The sequence below is a fragment of the Pteronotus mesoamericanus genome, unplaced genomic scaffold, assembly GCF_021234165.1.
Source record: "Pteronotus mesoamericanus isolate MK-2021 breed Mesoamerican mustached bat unplaced genomic scaffold, CSHL_Meso_final contig_1210, whole genome shotgun sequence".
Lineage (NCBI taxonomy): Eukaryota > Metazoa > Chordata > Mammalia > Chiroptera > Mormoopidae > Pteronotus > Pteronotus mesoamericanus.
The window spans coordinates 1,006,018-1,031,022 of NW_026555047.1; the positions used below are offsets into that span (position 1 = coordinate 1,006,018).

The 25,005-nt window shown below is 52.1% G+C and overlaps 1 protein-coding gene across 5 annotated transcripts in view; it reads left to right on the forward strand.

Annotated features, from left to right (window-relative positions):
* TCF3 (transcription factor 3) overlaps window positions 1–25,005 on the forward strand; it is a 37,324-nt gene that overhangs the window by 10,339 nt on the left and 1,980 nt on the right. For 2 of the 5 annotated variants that reach the window (XM_054587239.1, XM_054587245.1), the window contains exons 4-17: window positions 9,547–9,617; window positions 9,840–9,918; window positions 12,602–12,669; window positions 14,198–14,330; window positions 15,334–15,383; window positions 16,600–16,702; window positions 16,786–16,955; window positions 17,055–17,184; window positions 17,695–17,753; window positions 17,885–17,963; window positions 18,832–18,905; window positions 19,277–19,438; window positions 19,522–19,645; window positions 23,073–23,208. In XM_054587239.1, the coding sequence (XP_054443214.1) occupies window positions 9,547–9,617; window positions 9,840–9,918; window positions 12,602–12,669; window positions 14,198–14,330; window positions 15,334–15,383; window positions 16,600–16,702; window positions 16,786–16,955; window positions 17,055–17,184; window positions 17,695–17,753; window positions 17,885–17,963; window positions 18,832–18,905; window positions 19,277–19,438; window positions 19,522–19,645; window positions 23,073–23,208 (1,438 nt within the window). Of the gene's footprint in view, window positions 1–9,546; window positions 9,618–9,839; window positions 9,919–12,601; window positions 12,670–14,197; window positions 14,331–15,333; window positions 15,384–16,599; window positions 16,703–16,785; window positions 16,956–17,054; window positions 17,185–17,694; window positions 17,754–17,884; window positions 17,964–18,831; window positions 18,906–19,276; window positions 19,439–19,521; window positions 19,646–23,072; window positions 23,209–23,371; window positions 23,608–25,005 lie in introns of all 5 variants that reach the window. The other 3 variants (XM_054587231.1, XM_054587234.1, XM_054587255.1) reach the window with 3 other exon arrangements.

Here is a 25,005-nt window from a genome sequence, read left to right on the forward strand (position 1 = left end):
AGTAACCATCCCAACTAACCACTCAGTGCCACCTTCCTGTATCCCATACCCACACCCTGTGTTGTTCTTTTTTGATTTCAAGAACTCTTTATTTAGGAAGGATACTCTTTTGTGATCTACGATGCAGCAGCTTTCTTTCTTACCAACCATTGTTAGTAATGGAGGTTTTTCATTTATCTCAGTGGTTTACTGTCTTAATTTTAATATCATCAAGTCTTTCACTTATATGTTCTAGCCTTGGTGGCATTTCTGAAAAATCCCTAAGAACTGGATAACAGTCCATTCTGCAGTGCAGATGTGACAGTCACAGATGTGCCTGTTTCTCATTACATCAGGTTGAGGAGTATATGGGAAAAATGCTGGAGAGGAGGAAGGCATGCTTTTGCCGTTCTTGGCAGAGCAGAGACATTAAAAGTAAGTGGAGGAGTCCTGACCAGTGTGGCTCAGTTGGTTGGGCATCATCCCACAAAGTGAAAGGTTGCTGGTTTGATTCTTGGTCAGGGCACATGCTTGGGTTGCAGGTTCCGGCCCTGGCCAGGGCACGTTCAAGAGGCAACTGATCAGTGTTGCTCTCTCACATTGATGTTTCTCTGCCTCTCTTTTTCCCTTCTCTCCCCTCTCTCTAAAAATAAATAAATAAAATCTTAAAAAAGGAGGAGGAGGAAAGCAAGTGGGGGAGAGAAATCTTAATGGTGATTGAGGCTGAGCTAACGTAACTGTTCCAGGTGCACACATGGGGCTGCCCTGGACAGCCCTGTGCTCTGGACCCAGAGCCCCTGATGAAAAGGCTGGGATGGGGCCTGTAAGAGCTTCAAAGCGGTTCTAAGGGTACCTCCAGTTAGAGCACTTACCCTTTAAAGGCCATACCCTGTAATTAGGGTCCACACCCCTTTTATAAACATCGACCACATACTGGGCACAATCAAGACATTTAAGAACAACAACAAAAAAGACCAGTATAAACCACATTTTTTGAGGACAGTGCAGCAACTCTAGGAATAAAACACCAAAAAGTAGAAAGCCTGGCCACTTAGATCAGAATTCTTTTTTACCCAACTCTTGGGTTAAGGAGGACATTAAAACAGCCAAGAAAGAATAGACATAAATCAGCACTAATGAAAACACATTGAAACTATTTGGTGTAGCCAAAGTTGTACTTGGGGAAGAATCATAGCCTTTGATGTTCTCATTAGAGCAGATAGAGTGAAAAGAAATGGATTAAGCATTTAAGTTAGGAAATTCTAGAACAATAGGATAAATTCAAGGAAACTTTTTATTAACTGATTGATTGATTGCTTTTAGAGAGAGAGAGAGAGAAACATCAATTTGTTGCTCCACCTTTTGATCCTTATATTTGCCCCGACCAGGGATGGAACCCACAACGTTGGCATATCGAGACAACACCTAACCAGCTGAGCTACGTGGTCAGGGCCAAGGAAACCTTTCTTGGCGGTTCAAAATGCCTTAAAGAATTTCCTAAATTCTAATTACCCATGAATTTTTTTTCTCATCTTTTTACCTTTCTATCTATTACTACCTCAGTACTACCTAGTGTTGTTACTGTAGCTTTATGGTGTTTTTACAGTCCTACTGCAGTTCTTCATTTTCAGGCTATTTTCTTCCGTATTTTCAGAGATGCTGTTTCTTTTCCATGATGTTTAGAATAATTATGTTTCCTCTTCCCAATTCACCCTCACCCCCCAAAAAAAGACCTCTTGGGATTTTGATGTGTTAAATTCATAAATAAGTTTGGGAAGAACCATGTGTCTTGCCATTGTAAGAGTCTGTTATCTTCTCCATTTATTTAAGTTTTCTTCATTCCTTAGTAATTTTTAAGATAAACTTTGAAGATTGAAGTATAGAGCACTTAGTCATTTTACATAGTTTTTAAAAATTTGGTCACATACTTTTCCAGTGAGGGGTGTTTCTACATATTCCAGTAATTTCTGTGCTGTGTTTTAGGGATCTTTTTAATCATGCTTACCACCTGGTCACTTCCTGCCATCCCTTAAATGTTTGCATTTTCCCCTTGGTTTAGTTTTAGGCCACCCATCCTTAGACACCTAGGCTCCCCTGTCCCAGAAGAGATGCCATGTCCCTTATTGCATCAGCTGGTGTTTCTAGAACCATACAGCACATGCTATTTGCTTGTTGTCAGCAGGACCAACCGTGACACTTGCTGTCAATTTGAGATTGATCTTTCTGTGTGTGCTCACCCTTTTAAGGGCATTTCCCTCTCGCCCTGTATGACCATCCATAGTGAATGTCTCAGAATGGCCTGTGGTTTCTTCACCAGGTCCACTAATGGTTGTCACCGCCAATGCTCCTTGAATTTTATGCATGGCCTGCATTCTTTGTTAGCTAGATCTGTCTTGTTTTTGTTTTTGTTTTGTTTTTGACTGTATTCCTAAGTCGGTTTGGCCTGCGGCTGTAGGCACCGCTGCATTTCTGAGCCAGTTTCTCAGGAACAGTCTCCAGTATGTGGTACTTTATCCCTCCACACTTGGGAAACCGGCCCTGCCCTGTTTGTTCCCGGTGCTTACCGTCAGCCTGTCGAGATTCTGTTCACTCCTCTTGTTCATTTTACTGTTTTCTTAGGCCAAAAAAGTCATTCATTTTAGGCACATTTAAAAATGGCTAATGTTGCACCCGGTTGGTGTGGCTCAGTTGTTAGGAGCGTCGTCCCATAACCTAAACGTTGTGGGTTTGATTCCTGGTCAGGGCACATACCTAGGTTGCAGGTTTGATCCCTGGTTGGGGTGCATACAATTCCCAGTTCAGGCGCATTCAGGAGGCAATTAATCAGTGTTTCTCTCTCACTTCAGTGTTTCTCTTCTACCTTCTCCTTTCTCTAAAAGCAATGAAAATATTTCCTCGCATGAGGATAAGAAATAAATAATAAATAAAAATGGCTAATGTTGCATTCTTTTATTATGTATAAAGTCACCTGTCTTTGTAGTATCAGGAGGTAGTCTGTCCTAAATCTACATGTTTTTTTCTATTCTTTTGTCCTTCATTCTGCTCCCTCATCTGTTACTGATCTTTCTTTCAATCTGCTTTATTGTTGAATCAATATTTATCAATTGACTGCTTTTCTTTTCCTTCTTCCATCTTGATTTCTCCTGTTTTTAATTTAATTTTTTTTTAGTTTTATTGATTTTGTTAAGTCAAAGACCATGTTTGTTTATATCAGCTCTCTCATTTAGTAATCAAGAGTCCAGTATTACACGTTTCTTTCTGAGGACCACTTCAACATTGGTTTCAGTATTGCATATTTTCCTTACGTTTCAAAGATACTGGATAATTAAAAAATTTTTATTTTTGAGTCATTATTTTGGAGATTTCTAATTTCCCAGTTGGAAGTGGCGTGTCCCTGGATTGGTGGATTTCTCTTCTAGGTTATCAGTGCAGAAATCAATGCAGCATGAGCAGCTGCACCTGTCCAGATGGTACAGAGCATTCCTGCTCTCACTCTGATAGAGCCACTTTGTCATTCTTCACAAGCACTTGAGGGACAGTTGGACCTGGAGCCAGGAGGCCTTTGTCCCCCACCTGACCACCATTTAGTGTTTTAATCTGTTTCACATTAAGACGGCAGCTTGTTTCCCCTCTTGTTTTGTTGGTCTTCGAGTGTTCCCTGGGCTCCAACTTATTTATTTGCATGCTGGGTTATCGGCACATGAAACTCGAATGGAGTTTTCTCTGCGGGTCCAGCCTGTCACTTGCGGAAAGTCACCCTCTCTATTTCAGTGAGCACTTGCCTCTTGAAGTCAGACTTTTAGATGAATGTTACGATCCCATCATTTAGTTTCATGCCTTGGTCTGTCTTTGTGAAGCTAATTCTCTGTAGTCCTCTGGATTTGCTTGTTCTGGAATGTCTCCTGTAGGTGCTGTGGCTTTATAAGAAATCGTGAAGCTTACGTTTTCAGTCCTTCCTCCATACTTTCATGTTTGGTTTTCCTGTCTTTACAACCCCTCTTGCAGTTGCGTATGTCTGGTGTGTATGTTTTGGAAATTGGTTTTGAAAGGTCTGTGCTGGTTCGCAACTCACTGGTGATTATTTTCATGGCTTTAAAGAATGTGCTGAAACCTCTCATTTCTGCTCTTTCAATCCTCGAAGCAAAGTCACATAACCCTCGTGTGGGAAAGTAGAGGAATGAGCCCCCGCGTCTCTTTTCTGCCCTGGTATTCATTGTGAATAAATTGCCACTTTTTAAAAGCATTGTTTTTCTTCATTAACAAATTGTGTGTGTGTGTGTGTGTGTGTGTGTGTGTGTGTTCTCAGAAAAATGCCTCTGCCGCTTATTATGAGACCTTGAGCAAATGATAAAGTTTTGTGCCTCTGTTTCTCATCATCACATGGGGATATTAGCAGACATTACAAGGATCTGGTGGGATTAACCAGGAGAAATATCCAGAGCAGGGTGGCACCTGCGGGCCCGCAGCCCTTTTCTTGGTGCAGTGGCATCTTCACTTCAGGGCTAATGGGATCACTCTCCCCAGACCCATCACATACACCTGACTCGAGTGTCCGTGTTTGACCCCTCCCAGTCTGGAGTGAGTTTTCATGGATGATTTCCAGCAAGGGAACATGGTGATGTTTGCCTTGCACATGACAGGACTAGAGTTCCTTGGCCACCAGCTTTCCCACCGCCACCTCCACCTGTGCAGTACAGGTTGTATGCCATCGCCATCCCATGATACTAGGTGAATGTGCGTATGTTATCTTAACTCTGTGTGCTTTTTCATTCATTTTGGGGGTTGCCAATGAGCCCTTAAGGTCTCTGTTTCAGAAATGCTTGGTCAGCTGTGTCTTCCACTCTAGTTTGGGTTTTTTTTTCTGTTCCCTTTTGGGGATGCCAGCTCTCCTGTGTCAAGTCTCATGCTGAGTCTTGTTTAGATCTTCATGTCCATTGTCTCAGAATTCCTTCCTTCACCCCTGTGTTTGGGGGCATTTACACAACTTTCCCTCCTCTTCATTGATCACCTTTTCCGCTCCATCCGTTCTGCATTTGCTTCCTTTGACGCTGCCTTTTAAAACCTGTGAATTTGTTGCATGAACTTCTTTTCTTAGTTTTTCCTGCTTCCTCTCTTTCTCTCTGAAATCTCATCTTTCTTCCAAAGAACCACGTGCTCTGTCATTTCCTTCCAGGTGTATGGAGGTTGCTGTCTTAGATATGCTTCTGTTTCCTGGGATAAATCCTGAACTCATGAGTTTGATCCATGTTTTGTGTTCCGTGTTTGTTCCCTTCTTGTGTTTGTTTCTTGTAGGAGGTTGCAGGTTGGCCTCTGAGCTCCTATTTGGGGGTGGGAGAGAGCATATTCTCCCATCCCCACCTTTGGGTACCTCATGGGTCCCACTTGAGACTGGAGCAGGAGGGAGTCTTTCTGTTGTCATTTTGGTCTTGGATCTGAATTTCACAGGAGGGAGCGGATGGGCCAACTCCTGCAGCTAAGGGATCCCAGTTCTCTGTGAATCATTCTCTCTTGGTGGGACCCTTCATCTGAGGGGGCTCCGCACACTAGGGAATCCCCAGGGTTGGGAGTTGCTGCCCTGGGAGTTCAGGAAATGTTCGGTTGGGGGGCCCCCTTCTTTTAGAAAGGGTGGAGTGTGGCCTCCACTCACCTCTGCAGCCTCAGAGCTGCTTGCCTGGGTGGGGAGCATGGGGCCCTGCCTTTGTGCTTCCTGCTCCCCATTTCGGGGGCACACACAACATTCTAAACAGGGCAGCTGATAAAAGGGGTGAAATAGAAACAAGTGAATTTGGATTTGGGGCACAACCTGGCATTCTCTCTGTAACTTTCCTGTAAGTATGAAATAATAAGCTGCTGCCAGCCACCCCCTCCCCCTCCGCTAGTGGTGAGAGCCCACGGCCCCACTCAAGAGGGAGGGCTGCCCCCAAATTGAAACCCATATTTCTCTTACCACCACCTTCCCCCTGCCCCTCCATCACTCCTGTGAGACTCTAAGCACCACAGGGCCAGGCCCTGGCCCAGGCAGGGCAGTCAAATGGCCACCATTTGGTTTCATGGGGGTTTTAATTTTAGGTAAAAGCTGGAGGAAGAGCAAATGGGCTTGGGGTCACATCGGCCACCTGATAAAGCTCAAGAAGAAAGTAATTTCTTGTGCGCTGGCCGAATAAGCAGTAAAGGCACTGTTGGTTTTTTAATTAACATTGTTTAATTGCTCTTAAAGGCATTGACAATTTTTCTCAGATGTGATTATGGTCTATGGTGGTTATTTTTACTATTGTTGTTACCATTTTAGGCTTTATGTTTTGGGATCGCACTGTCCAATATAGCAGCCACTAGCCACATAGGGCAATCTAAATTTGCATTAATTAAAATCACAGAGTCGGATGTTCTTTATCAGCTCTGTGTGGCTACCAAACAGGACAGATGTTATGATCGTGGCAGACAGTCCTGTTGGAGGTAGGTTAACTTATTTGTGAGTGCACTGAAGAAGTGGAAAACAAATATGGAGGCTATTTGAGGGGTCAGCGCTGTGCAGGGATGCTGAGGTCACAGAGAGGGCCCTGGGCTGGAAGACCTGCAGGGTGACTTTCCTGAAGGGGGATGAAGAACCAGCAGGTGTGGGGACTAACAGGCCAGAGCTGAGCAGGGGCAGAAGTCTGCTCATGTGTTGGGGGTGGTCAGGGAGGAGCCCAGTCTCTGTCCTGAGGGCAGTGGGGAGCCATGGCAAGAATTAGAAGGAGAGAGGAAAGCCAGGTTTTGCTCCTGAAAGCTCTGTTGGACTGCCTGGGGTGAAGTGTGGTCAAGGAGCCTGAGAGGGCACTGCAATAGGGATGCAGCTGGTGCCAGCTAGTGGGAAAGACACAAGAGGGAGGGAGGGAGATGGGGCCCTGCTCCCTGGCGAGGGGGCACTTGCAGAACTGGGCCGCAGAATGAAGCCCCCAGGCCGGGCTGAGAACCACCTGCTTGTACCTATAGGGGTTTGGGGCAGGGACAGTGGATGAAGCACCGTGACCGTCTGGGTTTTGCCTGTCCCACACGGTAACCCTGCTTGCTTGTGGTACTGAATTCTGATGGTACCAAGTTCTGATGGTCAGGCTTCTTCATACAAAGGAACCAGCTTCTGGAATCTTTCCACTCACCAGGGCCAGTAGATCTCCATAAAGGGCCAGGCAGTGCACATGTGGAGGCTGGGCAGCCTCTACTGCAACTAATATAAGCGATTACATTAGTTGTAGCATAAGTTCCTGTAGACAGTAGGGGTCAAATGGGTGTGTCTATGTGCTAATAGAACTTTATTTATGAAAGCAGTTAGGGGCCAGACTTGGTGTAAGGGCCCTTGTTTGCTGACTCTGCCCCAGAGGAATCCTGCACAGGACATGGGCCATTTGGTCCCAGCCAGTGTTCACTGAGTGTCTTTCAGAGGCCCCTCCCCCAGTTCATCAGGCAAAGACCAGCCCTCAGTCACATGGTGGAGTTACCTCTCCATCAGGACGCTAACTGTGCTACCCACTCTACAGCAGTCTTTGCCATCCCAAAGCAACCTGGGCTAGTGGGCAGCTTCATCAGCCCCAGCCACCTCGAACTGGGACTGAAGCTCAGGGGATGGGCAGCACCCTTGGGCCCCACATGCACTCTGTTCCATCTCTCTCCCTCTACCTGAGGCAACTGGGCTGAATCTGAATGGATAGATGATTTTTCCCGGGTGGCCCCCCTACCCCCAGTATGTCACATCCAGAATATTTTTTTTTTTAGAAAGAAATAATTTTTCAAAAATTATACTCTTGACAGCAATGTCTGATTCTGTTGGTATGTTTTAATTAGAATATGAACAAGGGATGTGTTATTTAAATGCATAAATTAATCAGTGGGGGTGTTAATAACTATTAATAGAAGCAATGAGGGAGGGAGAGGCTGTACCTATTTTTGTCATTTATAGAAGAGGATATGCGGGCTGGGGGAAGGGCATTTTCCAGAAAGGCCCTTTGCTAGGCACTCATGAGGCCCATGTGATGGGGGTGTCCCTGGGCCCCAGGAGTACCCTTAATTGCTGCCAGGCCTTAGAGAGTGAGGGCTGCTCCAGAAGGGGTGAGGACAACAGGCAAGTGCGCATAGAGGGAAACCGAAGCTCCATGGTTGGTAGCACTTTTTACCCAAGGTCACCCCTGGCTCCCTAGCTGCTCTCCTTCCCAGAGCCCAAGAGGGGATTCAGGACCTTTTGGTACAAATACCCCAAATCTGGCAGGCCACAGAATGGATCCCTAGAGACCACAGGACCCCCTCCCCTCTGCCAGGTCCCTTACTGTAATCACATTGGAAATTTTTTATTAGAAAACAAAATCTGCATGAGATATATGAATATTCATCAGGATGGGAGCTTAATATACATAATCATGCAAATTAGACAGCAATTAAACACCAGTTCTCTGGGGGAAATGATTAACACAATGCCACCAAAATAGGAGGATACAATTTGAAGGAAATTTTAGTACAGGCGAGCAGGGGAGGGCAGGAGACAAGGTATAAGATTTGGGATGGTGTGCATGGGAACTCCAGCATGTTGGGTGGGAGGTAGGGCCCCCTCCTCCCTTGTCCCCTCCTCTCCAGTTCTGCCAAGTGGGCCTATTCAGAACCCCGTTTACAGAGGAGGAAAACTGAAGCACATATATGGAGGGGTCCTGGTGCTACTTCCCCTCTGCTTTGTCTAGGCTTTGTGCTCTGTGGTCCCTGATGCATGGGGTGGGAGCTCTGGCCCAGGAAGGATGTAGGCCCAGGCTTCCTGCCCCATGGGGAAGATTCTGAGTCCTGGGTGGGTGCCTAGTGCCTGGGAGAGTGTCTGAAGAGATAAGGCCCCACCCTGCCCTGCCCCTTGAGACCAGGGCCCTTTCCTCACACTGGTTAATCCAGGCTGCACTTTGAGCCTCTGACCTCCCAACCTGGCAGGCCAGTGGCAGGAACCTTGGTTTGTCCCTAATGTGGATTCGGTTCCACCCAGGAGGGACTGCCAGCCTGTGCCTGGTGGGTAGTCAGTGGAAGCTGCTGCTGTTGTTATTTTAGCAAAGGAATGGCCCATTTCCTGAACTGGCAGGGATGGGCAAGGAGAGATTCACATGTTCCCAAGATCTAAGCTGATCATTCATGACCCACTTGCTTATATCCCTCATGAGCCTTTCTTGCAGGGTCAAGAGAGACTGAACCTGACACAGGTGCCCCAGCCCTTGTTGTCAGCGAGGGGCCTGGGGCTGGGGGAAGGAGGCTCAGTGTGAGTGAGGGCTCTGCCCAGGGTAGGCATGATGGATAAGGTTTTGGCAAATGGGTAGGAGTTTGCCAGCAGTGATAGCTAGTGGAATTTTTTAATTGAGCTGCAGACCTGGAAGTATGCTAAGTGCCAAGGTGGCTGGTGCACTTGCCACTGACAATGATGTCCATATGGGTGGTGCTAGAGTTGGGTGAGTCCGAATAGGTATAGAAGTCATGCTGAATCGAGTTAGGACTCCCCTATGAGATGGTAAGGAGCTGACTTTAGAGCTGGGCAGAGGTAAGGGTGATCCTCTCTCTCTTCGTGTCCTGCAGGTCTGGAGGACCGGCCCAGCTCAGGTTCCTGGGCCACTGGCGACCAGAACAATTCCTTTGACCCCAGCCGGGTAAGGAGCTGCTGCCGGGCCTGAGATCCTGGGTTTCCCTTTTCCAGGGGAGGGGAGCACATGAGGAAACTAAGGCTCAGAGAGGGAACTTGGATGCCTGCTTGGTCTGCAGGGACTTTGGGCTTAGAGATGTGGGTTCAAGTCATGACTCGGGTACTTAGGTTTCTCCAGCTATAAAACAGGGTGCCCCAGCACCCCTCATCCCCACCCATCTCTCAGCAGACGTACAGCGAAGGTGCCCACTTCAGTGAGTCCCATGGCAGCCTCTCTTCGTCCACATTCCTGGGACCAGGGCTTGGAGGTGAGTGTCTTTGGAGCATGGCCCCTTCCCCCACACTGACATGGGGACTCCTGGGCGTGGCCAGCACACTCAGCAGCAACACTCCTGGACATTCACTTGGCGCAGAGGGTGAAGGTGGATATGGCCTGCACCCCTCAAGTCTCTGGGGGCTGACCAAGTCCCCACCAGGAGGTGGACTTTGGTGTTCTGGTGACTCAGGCCATCGGAGCCTACCTTCCCTGACCGTGAGAATCAGTACTTGGCAGGCCTGGGCTTGAGTCTCGCCCACTGGGGCAGGTTGAGGTTGTCCCCTTTCTAGCATTGGTTTCCCCACCCTTGTTACCGGAATGCTCACAGAACCTTTCCTGTAGCAGGTAATGAGGTCTTACCCAGAGCGCCAGGTCCCGCGGGCACCCCTACCCCATCTTGCAGATGGCCAAACAGAGGCCAAGCAGGAAGAGACCTGTCCAGGGGTCTGTGGCTGGTCAGGGACTCGACTGTTGTCCCATGTGCCGTCCATCCCTCCAGGGGACCGTGGCAGTATCCCTGCTGAGCCCTGGTACCCCTTTCCAGTTCTGAGGGAGCCTTAGGGGTGAGTGCAAAGCTCACATCTCTGAGCAGGAGTGGGGTCCTGGATGCTATTGCCCTGGATCAGCTCCCGCCTCAGAGCTTGGGCTGTAAGTGGGGTTTTAGTTTTAGTGCACTGCCTGAATCCTGAGGTGGTATCTTTCATGTGAAAGCCAGGAGGAATCTGCTTATCTCAACACTGTCGCCAGTGGTTTGTAGGCTAAGGTGGCTGCAGGGGGAGTGGGCGTGTGGACTGGGACCCTTGGCATGACTAACCAGTTGGTGGAGAAACTAAGCCCAGAGGCCTTCGTGCTGAACCCTGAGGGGACAGCACCTGCCAGACCCCACACGTCATTTGTCACTTGCCGGGCAGAGGACTGGCTTGCACAGTAGGGCTGGATGAGCATGTGTGATGGGAGAGGAATTGTGGCAGGGGGCAGCATCCATGTACCCACTTCATGCAGCAAGAGTCTGTCCATTTCCCAGACCAGGAAGTAAGGCTTGGCCCACGTGGCCTGTCATGGCCTCTGCACCTGCAGCTGTTCCCCTCTACTGTTCTCCCGCCTCTTCCTAGTACAGGCAGTTCCCACGCCTAGCCTGGTCAACAGGGTCCAGAGCTAGCTGTGTCTCAGGTCCACCATATGCCCTGTGGCCAAGAAGCTCAATGAGCACTGTGTAGAACCCAAACCAGGCACGGTGGGGAGGGGGGTGCAGCCTTGGTATCCCTGGGCCTATTTCTCAGCCCTGGACTAAGCGGGATGGGGCTGGTAGGGCTGGTGTGGCTCATTGGCCTAATGGCAACGTGGAAGGCAGTGAGGGCCCCGCTCCCCAAGGAGTGGGACCAGTCTGTTCCCATGTGCCCTCCAGCGTAGTCTGCCTCCTGATGAGACTGGTCATTTTATTCTCTGCTATTTGTCGTCCTCCCACCCTCTTACAGATCCAGAGCATGGATTAGGTGCCTGCTGTATACCCATGGGGCTCACAGCCCCAGCATAGTCTCCTCCCAGAGCCCCAGCTTCTCCTCGCCTCCCTCACCCTTCTTTGGAAACCCATATTTGGCACCTGCTGTATGCAGAGCCTTAACTGTGGCAGCCCTGTCTAGCAGGGAGAGCTAAGAGTCTGGGAAGTGAAGCTACTTCCCTAGGCAGAGCCCAGAGCCCTGGCTGGGCCTGCCAGCTTTGCTAGCACCACCATCCTGGGAGGGAGGAAGGAAGTGCTGACATTACCCCCATTTACTCACTGGCCTGAGGGTGGGCTCCCTCTAACTTCCAGGTCTCAGTTTGCTCATCCCTAAGAGGACCCAGTGTCACCTGCCCTGAGGCGTGCTGGGTGTGTGGGTGGGAGTGTGGCCTTTCTCCCAGCCTCCAGCAGTTTCTGCTCTAGGAGTCTAGTTGAAATTTCACTTTTAAAATAAAGGAAACAGGAGATTCCACCCCCACCCCACTCCCCTTCCCCCAGCTAGAGAATAATACAAATTAGTCAGCTGACTGTTCTGATTCCTTGCTCACATTGAAATTGGCACCCAGTGTAAGCCAGAAAGACTTAAATGTCTCAGCTATTGATTGATCCAGGTACTTGCTTCAGGCAAGGCTGGATCCAGGCATCTGTACAGCAGCAAGAGTCCACACTGGTGGCTATTAGACAAGCTGTGTCCCCACAGCCCAAGCTGTCTCCTGCTCACACAGGGGAGGGTCCCCTTCTCACCAAGTTACATGCTGGTTCATGCACTGACCCCTGGCAGGGGCCTGAGTGCTGAACCTTGCAGACTCAATGTGCCCTCTCCCCACAGCCTGTCCCCTGGGAACCCACCACCCTGGGGAGTTGACGTCTCATGACCTTGAATGGAGGAGATGAAATTCGGAGGGCAGTGGGTACTGAGCTTGGCGCTATCATACCTCAGAATAGGATGTGTGAGGGGCCTTGGTGGACTTGCATACACCCTTGTGTGTCATCAGGGAGGGAGTGGTGTCTGGCTGGACCACTGCTTGTCTGCCAGTCTGATGGGGAGACCGGCATCCCACCTGGTTTTCTGTGTTGTGTTCTTGCGGAGCCCCTGCTGTGTGTGGGCACATGCCAGGTGCTTGGGATGCAGCCTCCCTGGCGTCGGCTCTGAGTGACCCTCTCTTCTCCCCTCCAGGCAAGGGTGGTGAGCGGAGCACTTATACCGCCTTCGGGAGAGATGCAGGTGTTGGGGGCTTGACTCAGGTGAGGCTGTGTGTAGGTGGGCGCTGCTGGGGCCCATTGGCAGCCAGCTAGCTGAAGAATCCAGAGAACGGGGTGGGTAGGACACCAATTTTCAGACTGGAGGGGCATTGCCAGTGGGCGGAGACTGGCCAGGGGTTGGTGGGGATGCACTGGAGGCTGCAGTCACTGCTCCACCCATCCCTTTCTTACCCACCTTTTAAATTTTTAAATTTTTAATTTTTTAAAAAGATTTTTTTTTTTATTTTCAGAGAGAGGAGAAGGGAAGGAGAGAGGGAGAGAAACATCGATGTGAGAGAATAACTGATCAGTTGTCTCTCGCACGCCCCCAGCTGGGGACCTGGCCTGCAACCCAGGCATGTGCCCTGACTGGGAATCAAACTGGCAACCTTTTGATTGGCAGGCTGGCACTCAGTTCACTGAGCTACGCCATCCAGGGCTTATTTATTTACTTTTAAAGAGATGGGAAGGGAGGGAGAAAGTGATGGGGGGAGAATGGTTATCTCTCGCACACCCCCAACTGGGGACCTGGCCTGTAACTCAGGCATGTGCCCTGACTGGGGATCAAACCAGCAACCTTTTGGTTCACATGCCGGTGTTCAATCCACTGAGCCACACCAGTCAGTGCTGGGGGCAGGCTTTACTGGCCAGGAGTAGACAAGGAAAGAGTAAGGCAGGGGAGGCCACAGCCTCATGTTCCCCTAACCTGGGGGCTATTGGACACAGTTGGAGTGCCTCAGAGAGACACCTCTACACAGAGAAATTGAGGCTGGCCCAGCAGCCTTGGGGTCCTGCTCCTTGCTCTTCCCAGAGAGCTCACCCCATAGGCCCCCAGCCTGGGCAGACCTTTATGCTCGCCCCAGCTGTAAGGCTGACAGCACTGACTGGTCTTAGCAGTCACATGTGGCCTCTTGTCCTGGTCACCCTTAGGGCATCATCCCTTGCATACCCGAGGGTTTCATTCCTGTCCCCTCCTGTGCCTCCTGAATCTCAGGCTGTGCTAGGCCTTGACCCAGGTGGCACCACCTGTGTGCACATCAAACATGAGTCAGAGCACCAACTGGGCACCAGGCCCTGTACCAAGGACAGAGCTCATAAGGCCCCCATTGGTCCCCATGACATCCCCTGAGCTGACATACCCGTTTTACAGATGGGAAAGATCAGGCATACAGCATCCACTTGCATGGAGCCTTGAACCCCAGTCACTCATGCTCCTACGGGAAGAATGCCCATTTCAAATTAATTATGCAGAATTAAACCATCTACCTTAAGAAAAAATGTGCAACCTAAACCAGATTTCACTGACACCTAGAAGCACACGTTTGCACAGTCTACATCCTGGAACGGGGTTACTCTTCAGACTTTCTGGCAGCTGTTTTTGTTAAGAATAATGTTGTAGCATACAGTCCCTGTGTGACAGGTGTCAGGTGGGAAATGTCGGAGGCAGGGATCGTGTTCACCCCTTGGATGGCCAGGCTGGGTGGTGGACACCAGCCCAGCCCCTGGTGATGATTTCCCTTCCCTTCCCCAGGCTGGCTTCCTACCCAGTGAGCTGTCCCTCAGCAGCCCCGGGCCACTGTCCCCCTCAGGCGTCAAGAGCGGATCTCAGTATTACTCTTCCTACCCGAGCCACACTCGGCGGAGAGCTGCGGACGGCAGCCTGGGTGAGTGAGTGAGTCCACCATCAGGGCTGATGGGCCCAGGGGTGGAGGACAAGGAGGGGATTAGCTCCCACTGTGTGCCTCTCAGGCCCTGGCCAGACTGGGAGATCAGATAGATAAACGGATGGGTAGTGAGCCAAGAAAGAAACAGTGGATTCTTGTCATTTGTAGAGATTCTGTCCTATAAAGTCACCACGAGCACTGATCTGCTCCTGGGGAAATGCAAGGATAGGTTCCTGCCACCCTCTGGTCACAACTGATCAACTCCTAACTTTGTGTCAAGTGTGTTTCTGTCTAAAGATACTTTATTTTACATAAGTCATAGGTTCATTAACAGAACTTGCCAATGGTGCTGTAACTTGGGCCTGAATGTTACTGATGTAACACACATTTTTCATGTCCTGGTAGTGTTTGTGCCTAGGGACAGTAGCCAGCACCATGTACCCAGGGGGAGTGTTTTAAGCGCAAAACCACCCTCAAGAAGCATGAAAATCAGATTCTCAGTGGATAGAGAAAGGGACCCTGATTTGTAGTCTGAGCTGGAATTAGAAGGCGGAGCACTGCTTGGGCCCCCTCAGTGGGCACATGCATGGTAGCTACACAGTTTCCCCTAACACACCACGTGTACGATTTAGGGGAACCAACTTCAGCAGATGTGCAAGTCTGGGATCTGTGAATAAAGGGGCAGAATGGAAGTCTTTGGAGCAGGGCTCTGGTTGAAGTGTTGATTTACTCCCTACTTTGCAGACTCCCTGCTGCAGAACACCCCACCCCCATGATTCTTGTACATTGTCAGACCCCTGCACATGGACCCAAGCCCTTACTTAAGTAATTGCATTAAAAGGGAAGCTCAAGGGCCTCTTCTCTGAGGTGTAGGGGCGGCTGTCTTCTGACACCCCCAGGGATACACGTGTCCCTGGGCCTTGAAGGATTCCCCTGTAACCCTGGCTGGGTGGGGCAGGAGCTAGGCTGGATGCGCATGGCTCACTCCTTTTACTCCAAACAGATGCGCAGCCCAAGAAAGTCCGGAAAGTGCCGCCAGGTCTTCCATCCTCGGTGAGTGGTGGGATGGAGCAGAAGCCACACAGTGGGCGAGGTGGGCAGTGTGTGCTGCTGTAGCTGGGAACACATGGCCTCCATGTGGCCTCCAGAGTGTGGGCACATGGGTTCTGGGCCGAAACCCCCAGCTAGACTGGCCAGTCAGCTAGGCTTTTGCCCTGAGGCCTCAGCTCTAACCAGAGACCACCTTCCAGGGAGTTTGGAAAGTTCTTTCTACAGTTCTAGGGTCTAGTCTCAATACTGCCTGCTTTAAGAGGTCATGTCCTGTGGTGCCATAGAAAGGGTGCAGATGGGGTCCTGTGGGTGGGAGCAGGCATAGGCGCCCTGAGGGCCAGTTTGGAGGTCCCCCCGACCCAGGTTCAAGCTACCCTTCATCCCTGCCTCACTGTCTGGAGGTTGGCAATGTACCAGGCCCAGCAGATGGTGCTGGGCCATTCGCTATTTAATCATGGGAAGAAAAGGCAATTTGCCTGTTTCCTCAGCCTAGCTCTGTGCTGGCCTCCAGTAGCCCTTGAGCCTGGAGGTCAGGCAAGGCCCCCTACAAGTTAACTCAGGCCACAGGCTCAGGGTTAGTGTCAGAGGTTGACAGTCCACAGCCAGGAGGTACAGTCAGGCTTAGGAGGTCTTGAGACTTGATTCCTGATGTCATTGACTCCCCGCTTTTTATTCATCTGAATCCCTACCCCAATTACTAGAGCTTAGAGCCCATTGGGCCCACTTCATCACACCAGCGCTGTGCATGCCTTATTCTACTCCCATGGTCAACATTATCAGTTGATCCCAGCACTTTTCTCCTGGACCCCGCCTTAGTTTCAGGCAGTGCCCACTGATCAGAGTTGGCACTGATCCTAGAAGACCTTTGCTATCTCCCTACTCTGGGATACCCTGGGTGGTATGTTAGTCTAAGGCCCTGTCTCTGAGGTCCCTGGGTCTTGCATGATCAAGGCTGTGAAGGCAAGGGAGGTTCCAGCATTGGGGGGATGAGGAGGAAGGGCGGGCTGGGGGCATAACAGCTGGGCTTTAATGGATCAGGAGTTTGTTGAATTAAAGAGGGAAGAGGGAAGAATTCTGTATAAGAGGTCCAGCTCAGGAGAACTGGGTGGTGGGATAGACTGCTGTCCAGGCGGAGGGCAGGACCAGGGAAGGGGCAAGCCAAGGGGTGGGGATAGGTTAGTCCTGCCCTTCCTGTCCATGCCCACCTACCTGCTTGCAGGTGTACCCACCCAGCTCAGGTGATGATTACGGCAGGGACGCCACCCCCTACCCATCTGCCAAGACCCCCAGCAGCACCTACCCGGCCCCCTTCTACATGGCAGGTACGTGGAGGCTCACCCAAGACTGCTAGAACAGGGCCCAGGTCCCTCTGCCCGCCTACCTCACTATCCCCTCCTCTCTACAGATGGCAGCCTGCACCCCTCGGCCGAGCTCTGGAGCCCCCCAGGCCAGGCGGGCTTTGGGCCTATGCTGGGTGGGGGCTCGTCCCCCCTGCCCCTCCCGCCGAGTGGCGGCAGCTCTGTGGGCAGTGGTAGTAGCAGTGGGTTTGGTGGCCTGCACCAGCACGAGCGCATGGTAGGCCCCTTGGGAAGGAGCGGGGGCGTGCATTCGGGTAGCGCCCTCTCTGACCCCCTTTGACCCCGTCTGACCTCCTCCGACCCCATCCCACCACAGGGCTACCAACTGCACAGCGTGGAGGTGAATGGTGGGCTCCCGGCTGTGTCCACTTTCTCGGCCCCCACAGCTGCCTATGGCAGTATTGCCAGCCACACGCCCCCCGTCAGTGGGGCCGACAGCCTCATGGGTATGGCCCCCTCACCCCACCCCGATATGGCCCTTGTTATTAATGACGTGTTCCCTTTCCTGGGATCAGCTCAGGTGCTTCCACCAAGTCTCTGATGTTTGAAAATGGCTTATCACCTTGAAACACTTCCCATTTAACCACCTCCTGCCTTGTGTGCTATTGTTGTTGCTTTTAGTGATATATTTATTTTAAGCCCCACAAAAAAAAAAAAAATGATTTTTTTGAGGCGTAAACGCCCCTGCTTCCCATCTGGGAAAACTGACTCCGAGAGGGGATCTCTTGCTTCAGGGGCCACGTTTGCCTGCCTCCAGAGCCTCCATAGAAGCGGGTGACGAGACATCAGGCAAAAGTCAGACCAAAACCGGGGTCTGCCAAGACCTGAGCTTGGGCCTCCATGCCCAGCAGCTGAGTATAGAAGGGAGCTTCCTGTCAGCCATGGCATCCAAGCCAAGCTCAGGTAGTGGGGGTGTCTAATCCTTGAGGTTGTGTCTCACCTCTATACACCCACAGGCTCTCGAGGGACTACAGCTGGCAGTTCTGGGGACGCCCTTGGGAAGGCACTGGCCTCGGTAAGGCTCAAGGCAGGGGCGGGGCGAGATGGGTGGGGGTAGTATAGCTGGGGTGGCTGGTCCAGTGACTGTGAGGGGCCAGCCCCTGACTGGTTGCCTGGTTGTCCTGTCTCTCCTCATCCCCATTTCAGATCTACTCTCCGGATCACTCAAGCAATAACTTCTCGTCCAGCCCCTCGACCCCCGTGGGTTCCCCACAGGGTCTAGCAGGTCTGTACTGAGTACTGCGTCGGGGGGTATGTCTGCTGCCTCCAGTCTGGGGTGGGTGGGAAGGAATCAGGCTGCATCATGGGATGGGAATTGAACAGACCACCGGCCTTGGAGTTTATATTCCTGTGGGCATCCAGCAAGGCTTCCAGGGATAGGTCCCTAAGCCAGGAATCTTAGGCCACACAGCAAGGGCAAAGGCCAGGAGTCAGGACCCAGGACCCAGGACCCAGGACCCAGCAGGTGTGTGCTTTTGAGTGTGAGGGGCACATGAGAACGAATAGGGCCAGGGCAGAGATGCCCAGAACCAAAGCAGCTGACCAGAGGCTCTCACCCAGACTCTAGAATGTACACATGTTGGTGTTCGTCCACACAACAGTTAGTTAGGCGCAAACTATATGCCCCACTCTTGTTGTGCCAAAGGGGCCAGGTCCTTCTATTTCCCACTTCTCTGTTCCCTGCAAGGAGGTACCTGGGGAGCCTGGAAGTGGGTGGGGATAAGAGCAGAGATTCCTGGAAGACCTGTGTGGTGCAGCAGGACTAGGAGGAGCTCGCCTCTAAGGCACCTACTGTGTGTCCCTGAACCAGCAATCTTTCCTGTGTGGAAGAAGGGGTTGTTGATTCTGCACAGGGGGAAAATGAGGCTTGGGAGATGTGAATCTGCCTGGACCCGGTTGGACTCATGGCCCTAGAACAGCTCTGTGGATACAGGCGCCCCCGTGTGGCTAGCCTGGGTATCATAGGCCACTCAACTTCCTTACCCCTGCCTTCTAGATTCTTTCCTCCCTCCTCCTCCCCTCCCTCTCTGGATCAGGCAGCACCAATGCCCTTCTTCAGGGCCTCCCATTCATGTGTCTCCTACCCTTTCCAGGGACGTCGCAGTGGCCCCGAGCAGGAGCCCCCGGTGCCTTATCCCCCAGCTATGATGGGGGTCTCCATAGCCTGGTGAGCTTCCATTGTGGCTGCTGGTGAGGGTGCTGGGGAAGGGGTGGAGGTGCTTGTGGACAGGCATGGAGACGCCAGTTCCCAGGTCTTCAGATGCAGCCCGTGGGGACAGCTCAGCATTTCTGCTGTGGCCGCATTTCATGTGATGTTGAAACTGAGTCCCATAAGAGAGCCATTAGATCTCGTGTGACCAGCAGAATCTGGATTAGGACATAGATGCCCCTTTGACAAGAATTAACTTTGTAAATAATTTGTTGAGAAAAAGGTCCAGCATTGTCTCCATGGCCAGTGCAGGCACGTGTTTCAGGCCAGGTCACAAAGGGCTGGGTGGGGGTCCTGGCAGACAGGCCACTCATTCCGCATCCCCACAGCAGAACAAGATGGAAGACCACCTGGATGAGGCCATCCACGTGCTCCGCAGCCATGCCGTGGGTACCTCAGGCGACATACATGGACTGCTGCCCAGCCATGGAACATTGGCCTCGGGCTTTGCTGGCTCCGTCATGCCACTGGGTGGACGGCACACCAGCTTGGTGAGTTCTGGGCAAGGGAAGGGCCAGAAGGGTGGGTGGTGGTAGCCCTGCCAGCCCCTGACTCTTCCACTTGTGGTCCATAGGTTGGAGGCAGCCACTCGGAGGACAGCCTCTCCGGCAATGGCAGCCTCATGCACAACCACGTAGTCCTCCCCAGCCAGCCCAGCACCCTCCCTGACCTCTCTCGGCCACCCGACTCCTACACTGGTAAGTCCCAGTATCGTGCCTGGGCAGGGTGGCCAGCACCTCCGAGTCACCTGTGCTCTGGCCCCTTCTCTGGGGCTGTCACTGGGCACCACTTCTTCCTCTAGAAAACAGAAATGACAGAAAGAGCTTGTGACACTGGAACAGCCAGGCTGGACTGTTTGCTCTGCTGGGATGGGGCTTGGGATTATCCCATTTCCGTTCCAGTTGAGGAAATTGAGGCACAGTGGAAACTGGGGAAGCCCTACGAGCATGGGTGGAGGCCAGGCAGGTGTGGTTACTGTCGCAGTCACCTGGAGTCCTAGAGAGGCCAGCAGAGACACTGGTCATCTCTTTCCAGAAGCAAAGTAGAGCCCAGCAGCCTCTAGTCTTGGCATTGGTGCAGGCGATGCTATAGCCATGAGAACTCCTGTTTTTTCAGTTGTCCAACAGTTTTGTGAACTGAGCGAACCCAACAGGCATGGATTCAGTGCCAAGTGTGTGCCTGGTATGTCTGTAGGCTCTGGGGAATAAAACATGGAATCCAACAGAGAAAGAACCACCCTCCCACCTACAGGTGGTGGGGAGGCAGGTGTGAGAAAGCGGGGAGGAGAGAGGATGCAGAGGGATTACAGTTTTAAGGATAGTTGGGGGGGTGACATGTTAGCAGAGCCAGAGAGGAGCAAAAATGGAAGGAGGGGGGAGCCCATGCAAAGGGCCTAGGACAGGACCCGGCCTGGAGTAGAGTGAGGGGCAGGTAGGGAACAGGGAACGGTCATGCAAGGCCTTGTAGGCCACACAGAAGTGTTGGGCTTCACCCTGAGGAGGTTGGCTCCCTGGAGAACTATGGGCAGAGGAGGGACAGGACCAGACTGGAGTACCATCTGGTGGCTTTGGGGAGGATAGGCCAGGAAAAGGCAAAGGTAGGATCTGCCCCAGGTGCTCACTGGTGCCCTTTGGTGGCTGCTTCTGAGAGGATAGACTGTATAGGGACAACAGTGGGAGCCAGGGACCAGGGCAGAGGGTACTCTGTGGTCCAGGAGTGGGGGCAGATGCTAAGGCCTGGCTAGGGAGCAGTGGGTGGGTTTTGGATATTCTGAAGGCAGAGCCAACAGGAACTGCTGATGTGGAGGTGATGATAGGATTTGGATCCAGAGGTCAGGGTGAGGCCCAGGTATCATCGCACATGGTGGAGTTCAAAGGCAAAAGAACCTAAATGGGGCAATAGACAGTGTGTGGACAGAGCGGAGTCCAGGCCTGAACATCAGGCCAAATGGGGACAGACACCTGTGGGAGGTGAAGGAGGGTGGACTGTGTCAGACGCCAAAGTGAGGACCCAGGCTACACTGATTAGGTATCAGAATGACCTGGGCAGGGGCAACACCAGTGGAATGCTAGGGCGCTGCTGTCCCGGAAGCAGGAGTGGGAGGGAGTGAGGTCTAGTGGGGTTTTTTCCTTTTTTTTTTTTTTTTTTTTTAATTTATTTTTAGACAGGGGAAGGGAGAGAGAGGGAGAGAAACATCAATGTGTGGTTGCCTCTTGCACATCCCTACTGGGGACCTGCCCCACAAGCCAGGCATGAGCCCTGACTGGGAACCAAACCAGTGACCCTTTGGTTCTCAGGACAGCGCTCCATCCACTGAGCCACACCAGCCAAGGCAAGAGTGTTTCTTTAAAGACTGAGGTGACATGTTTGAAGGTGTTGGGGCCAGCAAGGGGAGGCCCCTGGTGAGCAGGACAGCTATCCATTTGCTAGGTCTGTGGCAGGGCTCACGAGCACATACTAGGGATCAGGGTCCTGGGTCTCATCATGGCCAGTCTCAGGATTAGTTAATGCCAACCCTGCTACGTACAATAGGGGAGATCGAGGCTCAGAGAGGGGCTAGGGGCTCCCCACCAGGCAGTGGCTGAGCCTGGCCTCTACCTACCCTGCCCTTGCATCAACCTTGTGAAAAGTGTATCACATCAAGTGACAAAAATGTGAGGTTGGTGTATGACATGGCTGCTTAATGTACCAAGCACCCTGGGAACCCACCGTGCAACCTAAATTAGAGCAGGCTCTCTCATACCTGCCTGGGGACCCTTCCCATCCTGCCCTGACTCCCACCCCCAAACACCAGCTGGCTTTGAAAGAAGTCAGTGCTTTCGTGTTTCTTAGTTTTGTTACTCCACACCCAGAAGGCACTGGGCAATATCTGGGAACATCTGTGATTTTCATCAGTAGAGATGCACCTCTGGCATTGAGTGGGTGGGGGCGAGGGCTACTGCTTATTGCCCCACAGTGCCCAGAACTGCCCCGGAGAATGACCTAGCCCCAGTGTCCACAGTGCTGAGGAGGAACTCTAAGCTTTTACCCTAGGTCCTCCCCCTCCCTTCCCTTCCCTTCGGTGCATTCATTGAAGAACCCTGGGCTATTTCCTGTGTTAGGCATTTTGCCATTTTGCACTTCAGCGTAGTTGAATTCAGTGTAACTGTTTGCCCTGAAACCGTGTATTTTGTTAATGTGGTTTTTGGATTCTCAAAAATCAACAACCTGCCAGAGTTCTTCTGCATCTGTTTGCTTGCTCATGTTGATTGTGAGGTCTGCCACCCTGCAAGTGGCAGAGGACAGGCCCAGGGCCTACCTAGGACATTAAGTCGCTTCCCACTCTGCTTCCATTAGGTGTTTTCTGGAACATGTCACCTGGTACACATGTGCAAGAATTTTTCAAGTGTGGTTCCAAATTGTGGAATTTCTGGATACACATGTGTCCGTCTACCTATTCCAGGTTATACCCGGTTGATTCCCAGAGTGGTCATACCAACATGCTGTGTCACAAGCAGTTCTTAGAATTGTCAAGTCTCTCCATTCAGCTGACTTACTGAATGTGACATGTAGCTCATTAGTCCTCATTTGAAAGTTCATGTTGCTCTAATGATGCAGATTTCCATGTAGCCATGTCTGTTTCTGGGCCTATGAAATACCTTCTTGGTGCTTCACCTGTTTTCCTGTTGAGCCATCTGTCCTTTTCTTATTGGTATACAGGAGTCCTTTACATATTGTGGAGATCCAGCCTTTGTTGGTTTATGCGTGACAAGTACCTTCTGTCCTGTGGCGTGTCTTACTTTCTTTGGTATCCTAGTGATCAGAAATTTTCAATTATGATACAGTCAGGTTTATCAATTTCTTTGGAGAACAGCTCTTTAGTATGTTACAAAATAGTTCCCTGCCTCCTGGCAGCATTGAAATTCCCCTGCACTTCCCTCTAAAGGTTTCACCTTTCCTGTTTCAGACCTTTGTCTATAATTATGTGCCTGTGTGTAAGGTAGGTGGTTTGTTCCCCCGCACCTCACACTTTGCAAATGAAGGCCTGGCTGTCCAAGGAGAGCTCACACACCTCACGACAGGGTCAAGGGGGATTTGTCGAGTGGCCCTGGAGGTGGCTATACCCTAACTCCCAGCCTGTTTCAGGACTTGGTCACAGGGCCACCGCCTCAGGTACCGGCGAGATCAAGCGGGAGGAGAAAGAGGATGAGGAGAATGTGTCAGTAGCCGACAACTCAGAGGAGGAGAAGAAGGAGCTAAAGGCCCCCCGGATCCGGACCAGGTGCCAGCCCCTTCTTGGCCCCTGCCCCACCCATCAGGACACAAGCATACGCACACAGTGCTCACACCAGTGGCGCTCACACCGCGAGGCATCCGGCGGGCCCTGCGCCTGTTCCCCGCCTCACTGTCTCCCTCTGGCCCCCTGGCCCCCCCCACCCCCATAGCCCGGACGAGGACGAGGACGACCTTCTCCCCCCAGAGCAGAAGGCTGAGCGGGAGAAGGAGCGCCGGGTGGCCAATAACGCTCGGGAGCGACTGCGGGTCCGAGACATCAATGAGGCCTTTAAGGAGCTGGGGCGCATGTGCCAGCTGCACCTCAACAGTGAGAAGCCCCAGACCAAACTGCTCATCCTGCACCAGGCCGTGTCGGTCATCCTGAACCTGGAGCAGCAGGTGCGAGGTCAGTGGGGGCACTGCTCCCCTCCCGTCGCCTCTGCCCCCCCCCCGCCCCCGCTCTCTCCTTCCCCTTCCTGGAGCCCGCCTCCCCTGCAGTGACCACCTCTCTGCAGTGACTGGTCTCTTCTCACAGTGACCACCTCCCCATAGTGACCACACCTTGTAGTGACCGTTCTCCCATTCTGAACCAGCTGCCCTCTGCCTGGCCTGGCCCGGCCCGTGTTCCCTCTGGAATGGGAGGATGAGACTCTGGACCCCTAGCCCTACAGACCTGGGCACTTGGGCTCAGAATTGTATCCTGGACCCTAGGGACCCCTGCCCACTCCTTCCGTCTCAGGAAGCCCAGAGCCTGGCCAGTAGGTGCCAGTGTCTCTTGGGGCCCAGAGGCTGTCGCTGTCACTCTGAGCAGACACCTCGTGGGACCCCATAAACCCCCATCTGCAAAGGGGGTTCACCCCCCTTTCCCAGGGCTGGGTGACCATCTGAAAACCTCCCCCAGGTGACTCCCTTCTCCCCCAAAACCAACTGCTTCCTTAACTCTTCCCCGTCCTGCACACCCGTTAACCCTTTTTCTCCTGCAGCACTGTCGCTTGTACTGGAGCTGGGGCTCTGGCCCCCCCCGCACTGTCCCCTCAGCTCTCAGGTTTCCGCATCTGCACTTGGTGTGGGCATCATGCCACGTCCCCGCGTTCGCCTCTCTGCTCTCTTGACTCTTGCGCTCTTCCCCCACCCAGCCTGTCCGTCTCTGCTTCCACCGGCAGCCCCTCCTTACCTCGCACTTGCTGCCCGAGTACTGGATGGCTGGTGGCAACCTCAGGCCCTTTCCTCTGCAAAGCCCCCAGTGGAGACTTGAGAGAAGAAAGGGGACTGAGGAGCACCAGCCTCTGGGCCTGGCTGTCAGTTTGGTCTGCGCGCTTGTCCTGGGCTCCGGGGCCAGCAGGCAGGGTGAGGGCAACAGCCCCCCCCAGCACAGGAGCAGGACGGCACCAGGGGTCCAGGTTCCTGTGTCTCAGGCGCATGCTGCGTGCCAGGCCTTCACTCGTGTTCATTTTATCACAACAACTGAGTGTGGCAACTGAATGTCCTGATTTCGATTTAGCCCCCATTCTACTGAAAAAGAAACAGGCAGAGAGTGAGGTCACTTTTCCAAAGCCACACGGCCATGCAGCTACTAGGGCTTGGGCTGGGTGTGGACCAGGTGGGCAGGTGTTTGAGCTCCAGTTCCAGAATCTTGTGTGGTCAGTGGGCCCAACTCAGCGCCCAGCACGCACAGCACTCCATAAATTGGAGCCATCACTGTGATCTGAAGAGCAGAAGCCCCAGACCCAGGGAGCTAACGCTCCCAGCCCAGAGTTGGAGCCTCTGGGTAAGGCTTATGGTGGGCACTCCAGACATAGCCGTT